This window comes from Diadema antillarum, unplaced genomic scaffold (assembly GCF_040938485.1).
Source record: "Diadema antillarum isolate AM-2024a unplaced genomic scaffold, OU_Dant_1.0 seq00000923_RagTag, whole genome shotgun sequence".
Taxonomy (NCBI): domain Eukaryota; kingdom Metazoa; phylum Echinodermata; class Echinoidea; order Diadematoida; family Diadematidae; genus Diadema; species Diadema antillarum.
The window spans coordinates 721,962-739,673 of NW_027271774.1; the positions used below are offsets into that span (position 1 = coordinate 721,962).

General features: G+C 38.9%; 1 protein-coding gene across 1 annotated transcript; it reads right to left on the reverse strand.

Moving 5' to 3' along the window:
• Positions 1-3,679: 3,679 nt before the first annotated feature.
• Positions 3,680-11,757, reverse strand: LOC139741358 (uncharacterized). Its single transcript, XM_071651939.1, has 5 exons — positions 11,478-11,757; positions 10,266-10,386; positions 8,352-8,552; positions 5,962-6,129; positions 3,680-4,641 (listed from the first exon to the last, which is right to left on the reverse strand). The coding sequence occupies exons 1-5, from the start codon at positions 11,619-11,621 to the stop codon at positions 3,680-3,682; spliced, it is 1,596 nt and encodes a 531-aa protein (XP_071508040.1). The 5' UTR covers positions 11,622-11,757.
• Between the last annotated feature and the right edge of the window lie 5,955 nt (positions 11,758-17,712).

The window sequence follows — 17,712 nt, forward strand, 5'->3', positions numbered from 1 at the left end:
TTTAAGAGATAAGTGTAGTGAAAAAAAAGCATGGTATAGTTTGCATTCAACAACAAAAAAGGGTGAAGTCATTCATGTAGAACGATGATAAGGTCATTGAGGTCGGACAAAAATTTTCGGAATCTTGTGATTTTTTTTTCTACTGTCTCTACGAAAGTGTCTTGGTTGAATAACTTGTAGTATAAGTATGTACCTTAGACGAGGGGTAACGATGTAGATCCCTAATATAGTGCAACTCTCCGTATAGAAACAATCTACCTGTCAAGTGTAATCGATATGATTTTAGGCAAGGATGAAGGGTATGATTTAATTGAAAGTAATTTCTTGAAATTGATGTTATCAAAGAATTGCGTGCTGTCCATTAGGGGACTTGTAAAGCAGTGACATCGTAACACTATATAACTTTATTTCTTATGTAAATGTGTGGGTCATTACGTATGATCTGCTCACAAGAGTCCGGTGAATTTGAATATCGTACTTAAACTTATTTTTTCTCATCCTTTCTGTTGTTGAGTGGATATTGCATCGCAGGTGTACAATGCGCAGATGTGTATACACGGGAAATTCTATTCATAGAAAAATTACTCGAGACCACGTAATTACTATATGACCGTGATAGAAATGTATTGTTAGAGGATCACTGATATTGGATTCTGTTACATTACTCTGTATATATATTTCATTTTAAGTCATTCTCTGCACAAACGTCCCGGCTTTGATGAAAGTGTATAATGTTAACAGCTCCACCTACGTCTGAAATGCAATTGAGCCATTCTTTACAGCCAGTTTGAATAGTGGATTTTTCTTTTCCAGAATCTCTTGCCCCATAATGTGTCTCAGATGCTTGACATAAGCAATAGAATCTACAATTATTTTTGTAAAAGTAATTTTATGTTGAAAGTTAGCATAGCCTTTGCAAAATAATAAAAATGATAATAAGTCAATCAATCAAATAAGAGATCTGCCCCATTTAACTTTCTTGTGTTTAAAGATGTATCAAACATCTCGTCAGGATTTTTTTTCCGACATCAACATATGAACATTACTTTGTCTGCGTGTTATACTTTTCAATGTACATCTGTACTTGCATTTTTGTTCGTGCTTGAGATTGTATGATGTAGGCCTATGCCTCTACAACCACTTCTGACACCTGAAAGAACTTAAACAAGGCCTCAAGCTTTTTTTATATATATAATTCTTCTTTCATTTTCGTGTACTTTTTGATGGAGGAAATTTTCTTTATTTGTGACACTGACTCTACTTTTATTTTACATATTTTTTTGAGTAACATTTAATTGCTCTTTCATTTATAGGAATAAAAAAACACCAAACAAACAAACTTTCACTGCACGAAATTCAGCTGAATTCTGCTTGCCTGTAGCTTGCTTCATATTGCCCAACTATATTTTTCCCTCATCCTTTTTGGGAAGAAAAAACGGCTAGATTCCTTTCGGTTTTGCTTCTTTTTTTCCCCCGATGTTTTGTTTGTTTGTTTGTTTGTTTGTTTTTTGTTTTTGTTTTTTGCATCTTATCATTTAATCATCAAGTCAATTACCTAACCATTTGATCACCAGGGAAATTTTTGATAAGCTTCTGAATTCCTAGCTAGTACGCTGTCTCTCTCTCCCCCACCCCCCTCCTTCTTCCCCCTAGGTACACATGTATGATACTACAAATGTATATCATAAGTTTATTAGCTAAAGTATACCGTATATGCAGTGGTATTACTTGACTCACCTCCGTGGTCTTACGCACACTTATACATCGTAAAGTAACAACTTTGATCATCATGTTTACAATAGTTGTTTTGTGTTTAGTGAGAAATTACTGATAATGAAAGAATCGTTGTAAAGAAAATGATGGTTGCTTTGCTGTGTCATCCTTCCGGTCGATGATAGTGAATATATATATATATATATATATATATATATATATATATATATATGTATAAAACATTGTAGTTGTTCCGCGTATTGGCAGTACTAGAAATCCCTGTCATCGCACTGTCATCCCTGAAGAAGAGGAAGGTTCCTCGAAAATTCGGATTATTCATTAAATCAAGATTGGCTATTAATGCATTCCCTGCATTCCTCTGTTGTGACTTTATATATATGTATACATATATATATATATATATATATATATATATATATAGAGAGAGAGAGAGAGAGAGAGAGAGAGAGAGCACTCTTCCATGAAAACTTAGAGGCAAAGACTCTTCAGAACAAGATGCAAGATTCTTATGATTATTTTTATTATGATCGTATGCTTTCAACATAATCTCTACCTTTTCATATATAAGCACAAACAGGCCAGCTGTTCGCAATAATGTTTGGATTGTAAATGCAAAACCACTTCCCTTTGTTACCACTTATAGTGGCAGAAACATATTACAGAAAAATCGGTCCAGCCGTCAAGCTAAAGTGTTTAGACAAAATAGACAAATGCGGGAGAAACATGCATGAATAGGATATTTTATACCGTAAAACGTACCTACAATATTGTATTCTTTAAAGTGATGGTATTGTTTCTGTTGAGATGGGGGATTAAGATATTAATTTTTGCAAGATGATTAGAAACCCCTTATGAAATACTGAATGGCATACAATTTCAAGATGAATTCAAAGTTAATTTCCGGAAAATCGGTTTTGTAATGGCTGAAATATTTAAAAAAAAGTAAAGCAAGTGGTCATAATAAAAAGTGGATCCCGCCTTTAATGAAAAGCTCTTTGACTTCGGATATCTCAGCCAATTCAAACGGATATTCATTAACTTTGAACTCCTTTTAGAATGTATGTTCTTTAACATTTCATAAGAGGTTTCTCATCATCTCACCAAAAACAGGTGGAAACCTGTAGCCCCATCTCAACCAAACTGTACCATCCCTTTGAAATATATCTACAAGATTGCATTCCATAAAACATACCTTCAATATTGTAGGCCAATTCGAACATCAAGAACGGATTGTCAACTGGAATAAGACAATGTAAACCATCATTGAATGAAAGAAACATGTTTCACTACAGAATCACTTGGCATATGATACAATCACAATAAATAGTGCAGAACTATCATAGGTATTTCTCACTCAGGAAGTATCGTTCAGAAAGACATCGGAAAATGATTGTACTACTCACACATAGCAAATATTTTGAAAAGATTTTACAAAATCTTGTCTATTACTGTCATAAATCATAATGCCCTTCCACCTATCGTTCTTCTGCTGTATTTCACGTTTGATTTTTTTCAGCGTCACAAGATAAGCATAAGAGACTGATGACCTAGGACATAGTTATAATTGCCATTACGTCACACAACAGTAGAGCGCCTCTGGTCTATAAAATTAGATTGATGCCCGTTAGATGCGCGCTCATATTTCTGAACAAAGTGCATCCTCTTTTCAAAGAGTCCGCTTGTTATCATTCAACACAAGGGGGCGAAAGGCATGCTACAATTATTGTACTGTCTACGTAATGCAGCCTTCAGGCATCTCCTTGCTTGTGTAGGTGGGGTTGTGACCCATGATTTAACACACACAAAAAAATCCTGATTTAGCAAACACTCCTGATTTAGCAACAATCCTGCAATTGCAATAATACGATGGCAGTACTGCGCGATGTTAATGCCCTAATGAATCACGATATCTAGACTGATGTTTGCCGACAGATGAGGTTTCCGTCTAGCTTGACTGCGCAGTGAAGAACTGCAGCACCGACTTCCTTTTCGTCACCTCCTTGGATGTCGTAACCGCCGACGACGAGTCGTCATGATACCCCCACTTCTTGGTGACAGAGACGAAATTCGAGCCGGAGAACTCGATTGGTACGAGACGGCTTTGACCGAGCACTGGGGGCTCATCGCGATCACTACAGCTGAGAGTAGACAAGGAGTCCTCCAGGAAGGCGCCATACCTGGGGTGCGTTCCCGTTCCTCTTGTACGGCCATCTGTCCTCCGCACGTAATGACTTCCATCGGTCTCCTCGATGGTGATGGGTATTGCGATGCCACGCTCGCTGGTCTCTTTAGTTTTTGTGGAAGCGGTGGCATTGTCATCGACCTTGCTGATCGCATTCTCAGAAGCATGACTGGTGTCGCTTTCCACGTCATTGGCTGCGACAACTCCCTCCCTCTCTCCTTCTTCATTATTATTCCTCGATACGTCACTGTCTGATATTTCATTCGTGCTGCTCTCTTCGCCGCCGTACCCGTAGTCATCCAAGCTTGCCAGTAGACGCATGCGGTGCCGCATGAGGGCGCGCTGTTCTTCTTCGTTGAGCTGCTCATCCCCCGCCACCACGGCGTTCGTTTTGCCGGTCTCCGCCACTTTCAGCCACTCCAGCGTGCTCTGGTTTCGCTGGTCGTTACGCCGGATACTCTCGCCCCGGGAAGCAGCCATCATGGACGCCATGGTCGAGCCCTTCACGGGCTGATTGCCATTTAAACACCCGTTCGCCGTGGTACTCCCGCCGAAATCAGAGGGACGCCGGATAGTCGCCTGCTGCTGTTCGCGTCGCGCGCGCTGGGCTTGGAAGACTGTGCTGACGCGAACGATTTTCCCCGTGGGTCTGGTAGGAGCGGATTTTGACGGCAGTGTTTTCCTACCCAACGACGATTTAGACCCTTCCTCGTATAAAAGGATATCTGTAACGACAATTGGTTTCCATACATATGAAATAAGGAAACTGAAATGAAACGATGTAGCGATTTGGATTTATTTTTCATTCAAATTATATTCTTGTACCCATGTATAGCAAGTCCGTTTCTCAATACGGAACAGTAACCATTTCGGATACATTTTGTTTCGTCGTCATTTTGAAATTTAGGTTGGGATAGGAGTCTTTTTTAACGATCGGAGATAATTCTCGAAAAAAAAAAGTCAAGTCCATGCTAATAAGTTTGAATAATTTCAATTTCAAATTTCAATCTATTTTCATATCTATCACTGAAAATACATCAAATATATTATATAACAACGAAAAATGATACGCATATACCCAATGAGGATGCACAATGAATTATAATAAACATATGAGTTTGAACTAAGTAAGAGTTATGCCAGTACACATGCATCAGTCTTAAATCCTCAATGAGATTGAAATGCATGAACTTCGTATGATTCAAATGAACGTAAATGATCGGATTTACAAATCCTCGGAAATTTTCTCGATTTTATCGTTTTATTCCAATCATATGACTTTGTTTGGTTTCATCTTCAAGAATCATCTCCGATAGTAAAAACCAACTCCTTTGCAAAACTAAATATTAAATTGATGACAGACAATCATATCAGTGATAGACAATTATATATATATATATATATATATATATATATATATGGGGGGCGGATGGGGTTTTTGCTTCTTAAATAATATAATCCCCTAAAAGGATTAGTTTGCGGACATCGATATAGTAAGTCACATCCCCATAATCATTATGTACACAGAAAGATAAAAGGAATGCGAACACGTGTTACGAAATAGTATTTGAGTTTTGATAATCACCACATAAGACGGTAAATTCACATTGATATCATTACAAAATTTGGCGGGAAGATTACATGATGCACCTGCAAATCCAGTTGTGGAACATGGACCAAAACAACAACACATGAAGACAACCAATTAGAAAAGACGTCCATTCTAAACGTGAGGTCTAGACGCCACCATTACTCCTACGACACTTGCACCGGTCTCATTTTTTCCCCAAGAACTTCGGGTTAGGGCTTCGATGAGGTTTTAGGTTGTGTGTGATGTGAGGGTTAGGATTGGAGTAAGGTTATAATACAGTATGTTCGTGGGTAGAATTTATGTTCGGCTTAAAGTTCATACATTTCAAGGAGCAATTGTCGCAGGAGCAAATGTCATGGAACCCAGGTCTAATGGGGGGGGGGGGGGAGGGGAGGGGTTAATTACACTACCCTGTGTAAGTACAGTACCTCTCTCACTCTGGTATTCGATTTACCTGAGCTTCCGCGACACATGTCAAAGTTCACCCAAGCCTTCAGTCCCTGCGTCAAGTCATCCATGTATGACGTCATCGCAGACTGGGGTGAACCGATTAATCCGGTTGCTACTGTAATCGTCACATCGATGCTGGAAGGCAGTATGATAACTTTTGGATCGATCTCACCTAGAGCAAATAGGGACAGTGGGGAAGATAGACAGGACAGAACAGTCGAATCAGCTTTTCCGACTTGAATCATCTCATTGAATGTTTATCCATAATTAAATTCAACAAACAACGTAAAAACCGAAAATCAACTTTGTGTGAGAGAGTTGACAGGAAGAAGAGAAGAATTAGAATAAAAGAACACAGGGCGTTAAATGTTTATTGACATGGTCTAAAATGGAGAGGGGAACTTATGGACTATCAATGTTTAGCTTGCTTTTCACAGAGCAACTATTTCTCTAAAGAGCAACCAAGACGTCATCATTATGAATTCAGATAGGCTACGACTCCCCTAGTCTTGAAATGGGCTTGTACACAAATCATCACCCAATTCTCTCCATAGAATAATTAGTGGAAATAGAAGACATTAACTCCTCCACATGCATTTAATTCCAGAGTAGTGGCAACTTAGTGATAACATTTTAGAGAAAAAAAATGTTATAATGTAGCACATGATAATAACTGATGACCAAACAAAAAAAAACTTTTTTTTTTTTGGGGGGGGGGGGGATATTTTCAAAGGTAAAGTCCGCGTAAAAGCGAGGATTTTGACGTCATCCACTAATCTACCTTGCATTTATCATCACGAATGTGGCTCACTTATGAAAACTTGAAAACGTGATGAAGTTTTTATTCTATTAAAAAGTTGTAAGTAATGATGACAATAGTAGTAGTAGTAATAATAAAAATACTAATATTGATAATGATAATCATATATATATATATATATATATATATATATTATCTGGTATTTTTGTTTGTTTGTTTCTTTGTTTGTTCATTTCCATCTGAGAAGATGGCTGGATAGCCCATATTTAGCTACACTTAGCTGGTCTTCCATGGGGTCCAGTTGGATGTGATGTGGGACCACTTCACCGTGTTAAACACCCAAGCTCTTTGCAGGGTTCGAACCCGTGCCCTTAGGATCGTGAGGCAGACGCGCTACCGACTGAGCCAGCTCACCGCCCGCATGTATGCATGCATGTAATGATTTTTTTTTTTTTTAATTCATCAGTCATGCCAATTCTTCTGTTTTGGTGTTACTCGAGTTGTACATGCTGCGATGTTTCCCTTAAAAAAAAAAATCTTTAAAGTGTGCTGCACTCAAAGTTCTCTTTTTACAGAACTGAGAGAAAAAACAAAAACAAAAAAGGACCAAAACGAAAAGTTAACTGAACACACAAAAAAAAACTCTGTAGTACCAATCAAAGAAGTCATTGTTATAGAAAAAAAAAGACTCGATATCCTCCTTGCAAAATCGTCCTTTTCAATAGCAGCAACATTCAATGTTTCAGAACTTGTCAACAGAGACAAGCACTCGAACTCTTCGTTGGCAAGTTTCATTAAAGTTAGTCATTGAGTCACTTCCTCGTGTGTATACGTGGAGTTGATTGGAATGAAAACTACAGTTGCTTTATTTCATGCTATTTCCTGAAGTAATCAAAACTGACACAGATATACCCAATACACATTGCAGGGGTTTTGTTATTCTTTTTATACTGTTAACAGAGTTTTCAAATAAAGACAAAAACAAAAGAAGATTCGAACACTGTTAGGTTAGATTGTGCAAGCTGATATTTGCAAGCCTGTTTGGGATAGTAATAGCGAGACGAGAAAGTTGGACAAATTATACGACGTTCGTGTTCCACCGCTCAAGATGAACCATGAAAATGTCTTTGTCCAGGGTAGCCTCTTCAGTGTCGCCACTGCTCTACAAATGGACCCTCCCATTATTATTACCCTGGCCTTGTCAGGTACCCATTTTAGCGGGTCTAGGGCAATTACCCCCTGGGCAATTACCCCGGACCCTTCCCCTGACCCCAATCCTATAATCCTGAACCTAATTCTAACCCTAACCGAAACTCCTAACCCTAAACTTAATCCTTACCTTAATCTTTACTCTCAACTTACCACTAACCAGTATTTAGCAGGGGGTAATTGCCGGATACGCATTTATACACCTGGGTCCAGGACATGGCAGGTAAAAAACAAACAAACAAACAAACAAAAAAATCGTATGCAAGGACTCTAGCACTGGGTGAGGTCCGACCTCGGGTCCTCCGATTGGGAGTCGGGAATCTTATTCACTATGCCACCGCGCCCCCATCACCATGTCATATATCTACCAAACCATGATCATTCATCTTCTCTACCCATAAAGTCTACGGAAGATTCCGACTTACCGGCCACGAGGCGATTTGCGGTAAAGTATCGGACCTGGCTGACTTGTTTGATTTTCAGAATCAGATCGGACGGTATCGGGTCTGGATCCTGGCCGGCGACGCGAATCTGCGAAGTGTCGATCTGCGAGAATCGAATTTTCTTCGGCCTCTTGTTGCTTGAATTCTCGATAATCTCCCGTATATAAGTGGAACCATGGGCATCTATATGCATAGTACGGTAAACGCAAACGAAAGTACAAGACGAACGTGAGAAAATATAAATACAGATCAAAATCTTTACATTAAAAACACTAGAAAAGCACTCTGAGATCGCAAGTTGAAACTAGTATAGCACGCACTTTAGTGCGCCCATGCAAACCTCAAATACGCGCAGCCTGAACTCCCAAGTTTATTGACCCTACCTTCCAAAATATCAAAAATCCTTCATAAATTCCCCCCAAAATTGTCGGATCACTACCAATATTTAATCATTTGTTACTTGTATCATTCTAAACCTTTCCTGCAAGTTTCATCCCAATCCGTTAACCACTTTTTGAGTTATTTTGCACACGGACATACTAACTAACTAACTAACAAACACACAAACACACAAACCGACGGTTACAAAAACATAACCTCCTCCCTTGGCGGAGGTAATAAGAGTAGGGAGAGATTCTTTATGATCTTGAATTGACAAGGCGGGACAGTCTTTTGAGGTACAAACTTCATGTTGTATATCACACGTTTCCCATAATTATTATAGACACCTGCCCGAGTATTCTCGAGACTAGTCTTTTACGGGTTTAGGCAAAGGATGGGGCGCTATCTTTCCTTTTAATCATGTTATCACTTCCTAGTGGTTCTAGTTTCCAATTTGTTTGGCATGCCAGGGCAAAATGTTGATAGGCTGTGTGGTTAACACAATGCTTTCTGGTCGTTACATGGTATCGCATTATCTTGCAGACAGGCAACGAGCTAAAGATGATGTAATGGCAGAATATCAAATTATTGTAAGTAAGCCATTCACAGACAGTGTGAACGTACACGCAAAGCCATTCACAGACAGTGTAAACGTACACGCATGAAGCATTATCATGATAATGACATATTACAATGTAAACACAAACTTAAATACGCTACATTTTGCACTGCGATTTAGCTGTACGTCGCTGTACCTAGCCAACAAGAAGGCAATTCGTGCTTGTAAGTAAGCGACCTTGTGATAGAAGGCCTGAAGACTATGACCAAAGTCGGAATTGCACACTGCAAATCTCGAAACCAAAACCGATACCACCATCTCGAGCATCACATTTAAAAAGGACAAGTTCACCTTCATAAACATAAGGATTGAGAGAATGCTGCAATATTACTAGAACGCATCAGTGAAAGTTTGAGGAAAATTGGACAATCGATGCAAAAGTTATGAATTTTTCAAATTTTTGTGTTGGAACAGCTGTATGAGGAGACTACTATAGCTTATGAGTCATATGCGTACAACAGTATAGAGAAAATGTAAAGAAAATTTAACATATTTTCATTTTTTTCGCATAATAAAAGAGCACTTGACTTGCATCTTTCATAGGGCAGGGGGAATAATATTACCCATAACATATGTCGGAAACGAGTCAAGGGAAAGTGTACTTTTTTCAAAAGATGAAATTTTGTGAAAATCTCTTTAGGTTTTCCTTATATTGTTGTACGCATGTGACATCTAAGTTATTCATACACTGCAGTAGTCTTCTCATCCAGCGGTTACTGCACAAAAACTTCAAAAATTCATAACTTTTGAACGGATTGTCCGATTTTCCTCAAACTTTCAATGATGTGTTCTACTAATATTGCTACATTCTCTCAATCCTTATGTTTATGAAGGTGAACTTGTCCTTTAAGCAGAAATTAGTAAACTGAAGGAGTAAAATTGAAAAAGAAGCCTACCATTCTTTTTGCCAACGATATCAAACTTGGCGCCGGTGTGGACTGGAAAGCTCCACGTTCGTTTGGAGGAGTCCACCGCCAGAACTCGTCTCTCGAAGCCGTCTCCATTTAGCCGGAGGATCTGAGGAGGAGGTGGGGGAGTAGGTGAACGAGGTAGTGGGATGTTTACTTGCTCTGATCTGCACAACAGCAGACGGTATTCAACTAACGATTATCAAAGATTAGACACTGATGCCAATACATTGCACTCCCGTTATAACGAACACGGTTATGTACAACGACATTCCGGTATCAACGAATTTGAAATTCACTGCAGGTCGCAGCATTATCCGCTCTATATTCTTTATTGTTTATTTGCTCGGTTATAACGAAATTTCGATATAACGAAAGAAAAACAAAAACGGTCCCGAGGTCTTCGTTAAAGAAGAGTCCACTGTAACTGTGGTGCCGACTATCAATTTTGATGGACAGCGTTTCTGGGGATGGCAATAATGACGTCACTCCTATTTGTCTATCAGAAACCTTTGGCACCTGCGAAACTCATCATCAACGCGTAGTCACATTTTCTAGATGCAGTTCCCACTATCGTCATGATGAGGACAGCCTGCCGATTTGAATCAATATTTGGATATACTGTATGTTTTTTCCTTGGTCATTCCAAAGGGTCCCCAAACACTACATGTATATACCCGTGATCTCACATAGAAAAGGATTGGGATAACTTTAATACATCCTCTCACTATTAAGAGCTTTATGAAACACTGTAGAATTACTTCATTAGAACGTTTCTTCAGGTTTTTCCCTGTGCTCAGGCGCATTCCAATGTGATCTCTTTTTATCTTTAGTTGGTTAAAGAGTTAAAGACAAATACTTATACGGTATAAAATTTAGTATTTGTATACCAATAATAAGGTCACAATAAAGCGCTCTCTGTGTAGTCACTCGATCGGCACTTTCAGCTGTTGGTCCAGCGGCTGCTTGTGTAAAAACATTTCATTGCTTTCCTTGTAGCCACAAACAATAATTCAAAACTCAATTACCCCTGTAAACCTGAGGTTTGGAATATCACAGACAAAATAAACGAAGGTAAATATATCCAGTCCTTTATATACATACATATACAAACAAATTTTCGTCAAAGTATTCAGTCTTTAAAGAGCAAACAAACAAACAAATTTTCGTCAAAGTATTCAGTCTTTAAAGAGCGTTTACCTCTTTATTAGATAGACCACTTCCTTCCACCGTGCACTCGACGATTCGCACGATCAGCGGGAATTGATCGCGTGGAATCTGATCGAGCTTGATCGGCTGTCGAGCAAACTTGAATCTTTCGTGAATGCTGAGTTTGTCCATCATGATGCTGCGCTGTCTTTCAGTTGCTTTCCAAGAAAGAAAAGAGCGTTCCGACCCCAAACAACGGCAAAAGTTCACAGCCTTGCACCAGAGACGGGTCTGCAACGTCACCTCGATGTCAACATTACCCCAGCTAGTCTCATATTCCAGATGTTTGATGCAATTCGAAAACTGGACAATGATCTTAACGACATGCACTGTTTGTAGCCTGCTTGGGAATCACGATGAACAGACGAGTGCAAGCCAAAGTGCGTGAGTAGCCTCGATGACCTCTCTGTATACTCAGCTCCACTGAGAATTACTAGTTATACGAAAGTCTGGAAGAGTATTCGAGCTGTGGGTACATAAAGAGAAAATGACGCGTTACATCATAGTGGGTGTGTATTTGTACAGTGTCGCATTCATGATGTAAACTCCATGTACTATGTTTCGAAACGACTGTATGGAGATGGAGCAATAGTATGAGCCACTTATTATTTTGTTTCTTTATTCCTTCTGTATTTCTTGATTTCTTCTCTCGGAACCCTTACTTTCTTTGTCACGCGTGAACCAACGTGCCTCAAAAGTGTTGAACATGCACACATGGCCCTGACCTCCACCAAACCTACACGGTCTCATTCAATGTTGACACCTTCCGTCCCATATTGACTACAATGGCATTGTCAAGACCATGCCTGAACAATACATCGGTTAGCCTTATGCCAAGGCCCTCTCGCTGTATCGTGGTGAGCGAATGGGGCGAACGAAGTGAGCTCGGGCTGAGTTGCATGGACTGTCGCGCTCGGCTGGGCTCGCTTCGCTCACCCAATACAGCGAGAAGGCCTTGACATAAGTCTATAAATCGGTAGATTGGGTGAGAGAGAGGTAGGACAGGAAAAAAAAAACAATCATGTTATGATCTGAAAGAATATGACTTTAGAATGGTCTCAACATAGTAATCAGAAAAACAATTAACAAATATATTATACAATTTGGATATATTATTATTCATAGTGTTTATGTATATATATTTATTTATATCATAGACAAATGAGAGCCATTTCTTTATGCACTAGCTTTTCACAATCTTTGGGATAGTTAGAAACACTTCACACAGCGCTACTTCCTGTGAGGCCAGCAAATCAATCACGTAAAACATTTGGGTACGAAGAGTACAAAATTGAGACACTACGAGAGATTTTCCGCATATTGAATGGGAGAGATTAGCCGAATACTCATTACAGCGTCTCTGTCAGATATTATTACACAAGTGCAGAGCTAACAGATAATAATACGTCTCGTCTGAATTTTACGCTGTAGATTTTGAAAGAGAAAATCTTTTGCGAAATTGCCACTCCATGCAAGTTTACGCTGGCTTTACGAAACGGTATGCCTCAAAAATTATTTCTGAATCGTTTTTCTTTATTCCTAGTTATCTATTATTTTGAGGTCCATGCTCTTCTGCACTTACGTGTAGCACGATGCACCTTGCACAATATCAGGCTTAACACTCCCTTTCTTTTTCGATCTTTTTTTTCCACTAATACTTCCTCACTCTACTATCATTTCAAGCACACGCTTACGATAAAAATTGTTGGATGCATTTTTCACCTTATAAACGTCTCCTTTTATCTGGCGTCGTTTATCATTGTTGATAGTAGATTTGTAAGTTATGTTTGCGACTGTATATTCTTTCGTCCGTAATGTTGAAAAATATTTTTGATGATTTAATTTTGTATTGAAGATGTTTAATATTATCATTATGTTATTTTGAATCGAAATGAAGAAAAATGCAGAAATAAAACTAAACAAAAACAAACAAAAACACAGATGGAAAAATGAGAGTAATAATTAAAGCGTAATGATAATGCTAGTACAGTAATGCTAATACTAGTAAATATAGCAATAACAATAATAATAACATAAAAAGTAACAATAACAAGAACAATACTAATGATAATAATAACAATTAAACAAAAGAGACAATAAACCGATTCAAAATTTCACAAGCTTCACAAACCAGTTCTATCGGTGACAATCTGACAATCGCACTCTGTGTACAATAGCAAGAGAAAAATCAAATTCGAGGAAGTGATTTGGAAGAATGAGAAGAAAAAATGTTCAGCAACGAACGGTTCCTACAGTGTATAAGGAGTAGCATTGGGGTATTGACATTTATATAACATCCACTGAGAATGAATTAAAGATCTGTAAATTTAAGAAAGTAAGAGCTGTGCGGCGATGAATGTCAAAAATGAACTCTAATATACACACGCGCCGTTGGGTTTGATGTTACTTTTGCTCGAAAACACGGGAGAATTATTCACTACGAAATAATTATTTCTATGTCCACACATGTTGATGGAACTTTTACTACGCAATAATGTGCATCATACAATGTAGGTACGTGTACATTGTACGTAAAATTACATTTTGTACATTGTGTGACAGTCTACGTGAATGTAAAATGACGTTTTTTTCTCTCAGGTATACAACTGTATAAATGTAAGTGCTGCATCAATCGTTAATGGAACAACTAATACACCAGCTGTAAAAAAAAAATGAAGAAAATTCACACCCAAATCAAACAAATGCTCATATCTTCTACATTGTACATGTACTGTACCACTTGAATAATTGTATCATTCTCATATAATTCATAAAATATCTCCCCCACTCTCATGTACTTGTATTATAATCATGTTCATAATAATTATCTTTCTATCTTGTAGGTATGAGATATACAATATACACTGTATGATACATAATTAAAACATGTATATACAGGTATATTGTGTTGATTTGATATGCAGTACATACAAATTATAATACACCACAAAACCACACAATATGTGTGCTTGAGAATTTAAAAGTTGGATCGAGGCCATCAGTGAAGCGTGTGTTTATGTGACAATGAAATACTACAACATCATGCCCGAATACGCGCCTTTGAGATGTACATGTATAAGTTATCATATCTGATGCCTCGGGGTGATAGAAGGGTCGGTATGTAAACTCAGGATCGAGTAAGAATTTCTACCACCATCCTCATGAACAGTCAATATTTTGCATAGGCTTACTAGTACACTGTTTATGCGGGCTACCTCTCATCTTGCTTGACATGTGCCCGGGAGAACGACTCTAGCATGGTGAAATTAACACTATGCTTAGGCCCTTCTGCCGGGCACACGGCGGAAATAGCTGGTACTCTACAGGCTACTTAATTCAACGAGAAGTGAGACTGAAAGTGCATGGGTGAGAGAGAATTCCACTCAAACCTGTAGTGAGTAGACTTCTGGAAACTACATTCAGGATCGTGGTAGATAGCCTGCATATGTTCCAGTAAGAGTCGTTGATATATCCAGGGAGGTGGGAACTCCCTGATATATCTTAATTTTAGTACTATAGTACAAACATATGGCTTGCAAATAACTCGCCCGCAACGCGATAAATGGGTGCATTGTCATACATTGTAGGTCCACCTAATTGATACTGAAAGGGGTTTGCTGTCTAACAATGATAAACTTCATTACACAGTAAAAACTGCGCGCCACGTACAACCGAATAAGTACACCGATGACAATTTGTTCACTTATGTATTAGAGAAACAATGCAAATATAGAACCCAAGTCAATATCCTGCGTGTTAACAGGTGGATACTTACCACTTTGAAAGGTGTTACATTATGGCTCAACTTGAACAGGTGTTATTTCCATCTCTAGTTCTTACGAGAGAAAAGCGTACTTGTCTATGCGAAACTTCGCCACTGAGTAACACTAGAAGCCGCCGCATGTCAAACGCTCTCAACAAGCTTCGACTCACGGAGTGCGTACGGTGTACGGTATACATGCTTCTATACTGTCTGCACGACCGCGCTGACGGGATGTAGCGCACTGCTCGGCAGCGTACTGGGAAATAATCGGACATGGGTGGATCCGCTACGCAATACGTAGTCCTTTTGTTCGGCATGACTCCAATAGAATGAAAAAGTCGGTGAACTCCTTTTGTATTCGACTGCGAGTATGTGAACTGAGCGCTGGAGTTTACTCACGGCACGGGTATTAGGCATTAACCATAGAGTTATGAGGCTTAACCCCTTCGCTATACGAGACGTGGCAATTTCCACGACAAAGTTAGGCAGGGGTCTGCATTGTATACACCCTGTTACATACTCAATGGTATCTGCGGGAGTTTGGTGAAAATGAGTGAAACTGTGACCATAATAATTGACTTCACACCAGATTCTCACGGATTAACACATCGAAGAGCTTTTTGCAATATCATTAGAGAGATACAGATAGATAGATAGATGTAGATAGTTTGTAATAAATATATAAATATAAATATAGATAGATAGGTCGTTTGTAGATAGATAGATAGATAGATGGATAGATGGATAGATAGACAGACAGATAGATAGATAGATAGATAGAGATCATTGGTAAATACATTTTAGATATAGATAGATAGGTAGTTTGTTAGATAGATAGATAGATAGATAGATAGATAGATAGATAGATAGACAGACAGACATATAGATATATAGAGATCATTTGGTAAATACATTTTAGATATAGATAGATAGGTCGTTTGTTAATAGATAGATAGATAGATAGACAGACAGACATATAGATATATAGAGATCATTTGGTAAATACATTTTAGATATAGATAGATAGGTCGTTTGTTAATAGATATTAAAATAGATAAATAGATAGATAGGTAGATGGACAGATAGATAGATAGTGTTGGTTTGTTCGTTTGGTTTTCACAACTACATGTAAAACACGATACTGTGACTTCCAGGTATTGCAAACATTGTGACGTCAGTGACATGAGAATCCGCCCCGCCCCCTAACATATAGCAATGACACAATGTGATGTGCTCTAAAAACATGATCGACAAGGCTTTGTAATTGAAATCCGAGATTTTCATGAGCTTTCACCTAGAACGAGCTAGGTAGATAAACGACATTAGTAGAAAACCGTCATTAAAAATTGTCCTGATTATCGTAATTCGTCTACAAGGTTGGCAATATTCAAGAAACATTGGATGATACAATACTCATTGTTATAAAATGGGTTCAAGAATGTAGCCAATAGGAAGCGCTGAAATGAGTTACATGTGCTTCCTTTATTCTGGTCCCATTGCACTGCGTGTTAAATCCTATTGCCGATCGTCTGTGCGCGCGGCGGCTCCTTTGAATTGCATGCATACGCGCTGTCAATCCTGTAAACAACTTCTAGTTCGGGCTGCCGGCCGGCCGGCCTTTCTTCCCTTGTGCATAACATGTGTGGCATACGTATACTCTTATATACGTACACTTTGTACAGTACCAGTAGACCAAGCGTTGTGGGACCGGACGCGTACATGGAGTCACTTTGAAGGGCAAATCCAACGATTTAGCAGGTTAATTTTCACACCGTTTTCAGAGTATGTTGTCTAGTAGGCCTATATGAGGAGTCTATATCAAGTCTTTAAGGTAAGGGGTGCATATTCTATGTAAAATAAGTAAGTTTTCATGCGGGAACTTAAGTGTCCGGAAACCCAACCCCCCATCATACTTATACTGTATGTGCGGGATTTCCGAGTGCGACGTGCGTAAATGTTTGGGACGAACATCTTCGGACGTCTTGACCCACAAAGGTACGTGAAAAACGCTGAAAATGCTATTAGTTTTCGAATTTTCGACCCATTTTATAAAACAAATGATGCCCAGGATTATTTCGTGGCATTAGTGGAGGCGTAGCTCACTCTCGGGTATTTACAATGTAGTGCAACATGCACTCGGCTTCGCCTCGTGCATGTTTCACAATTGTAAATACCCTCGAGTGCACTATACGCCTACACTAACGCACTCTATCCTGTGCATCATTTGTATAATAGACAACACCTCAGAATGATGTCGAATTCTGATTGGCCAAGAACATGTCACATGACATTCAATAGAAAATACCTATCAAACTCATTGAGAGTGACAGCCATACAATAGGCCCCTGGCATGGGCCTATTGCACGGCTCGAAGGTACTATAGCACGGCTTCGCGGGGGGCTACTAATGCATGGCCGCTCACAGAGTTCTGTGGCTCACACCCGTAGCAAAGCGCCAGCAAAC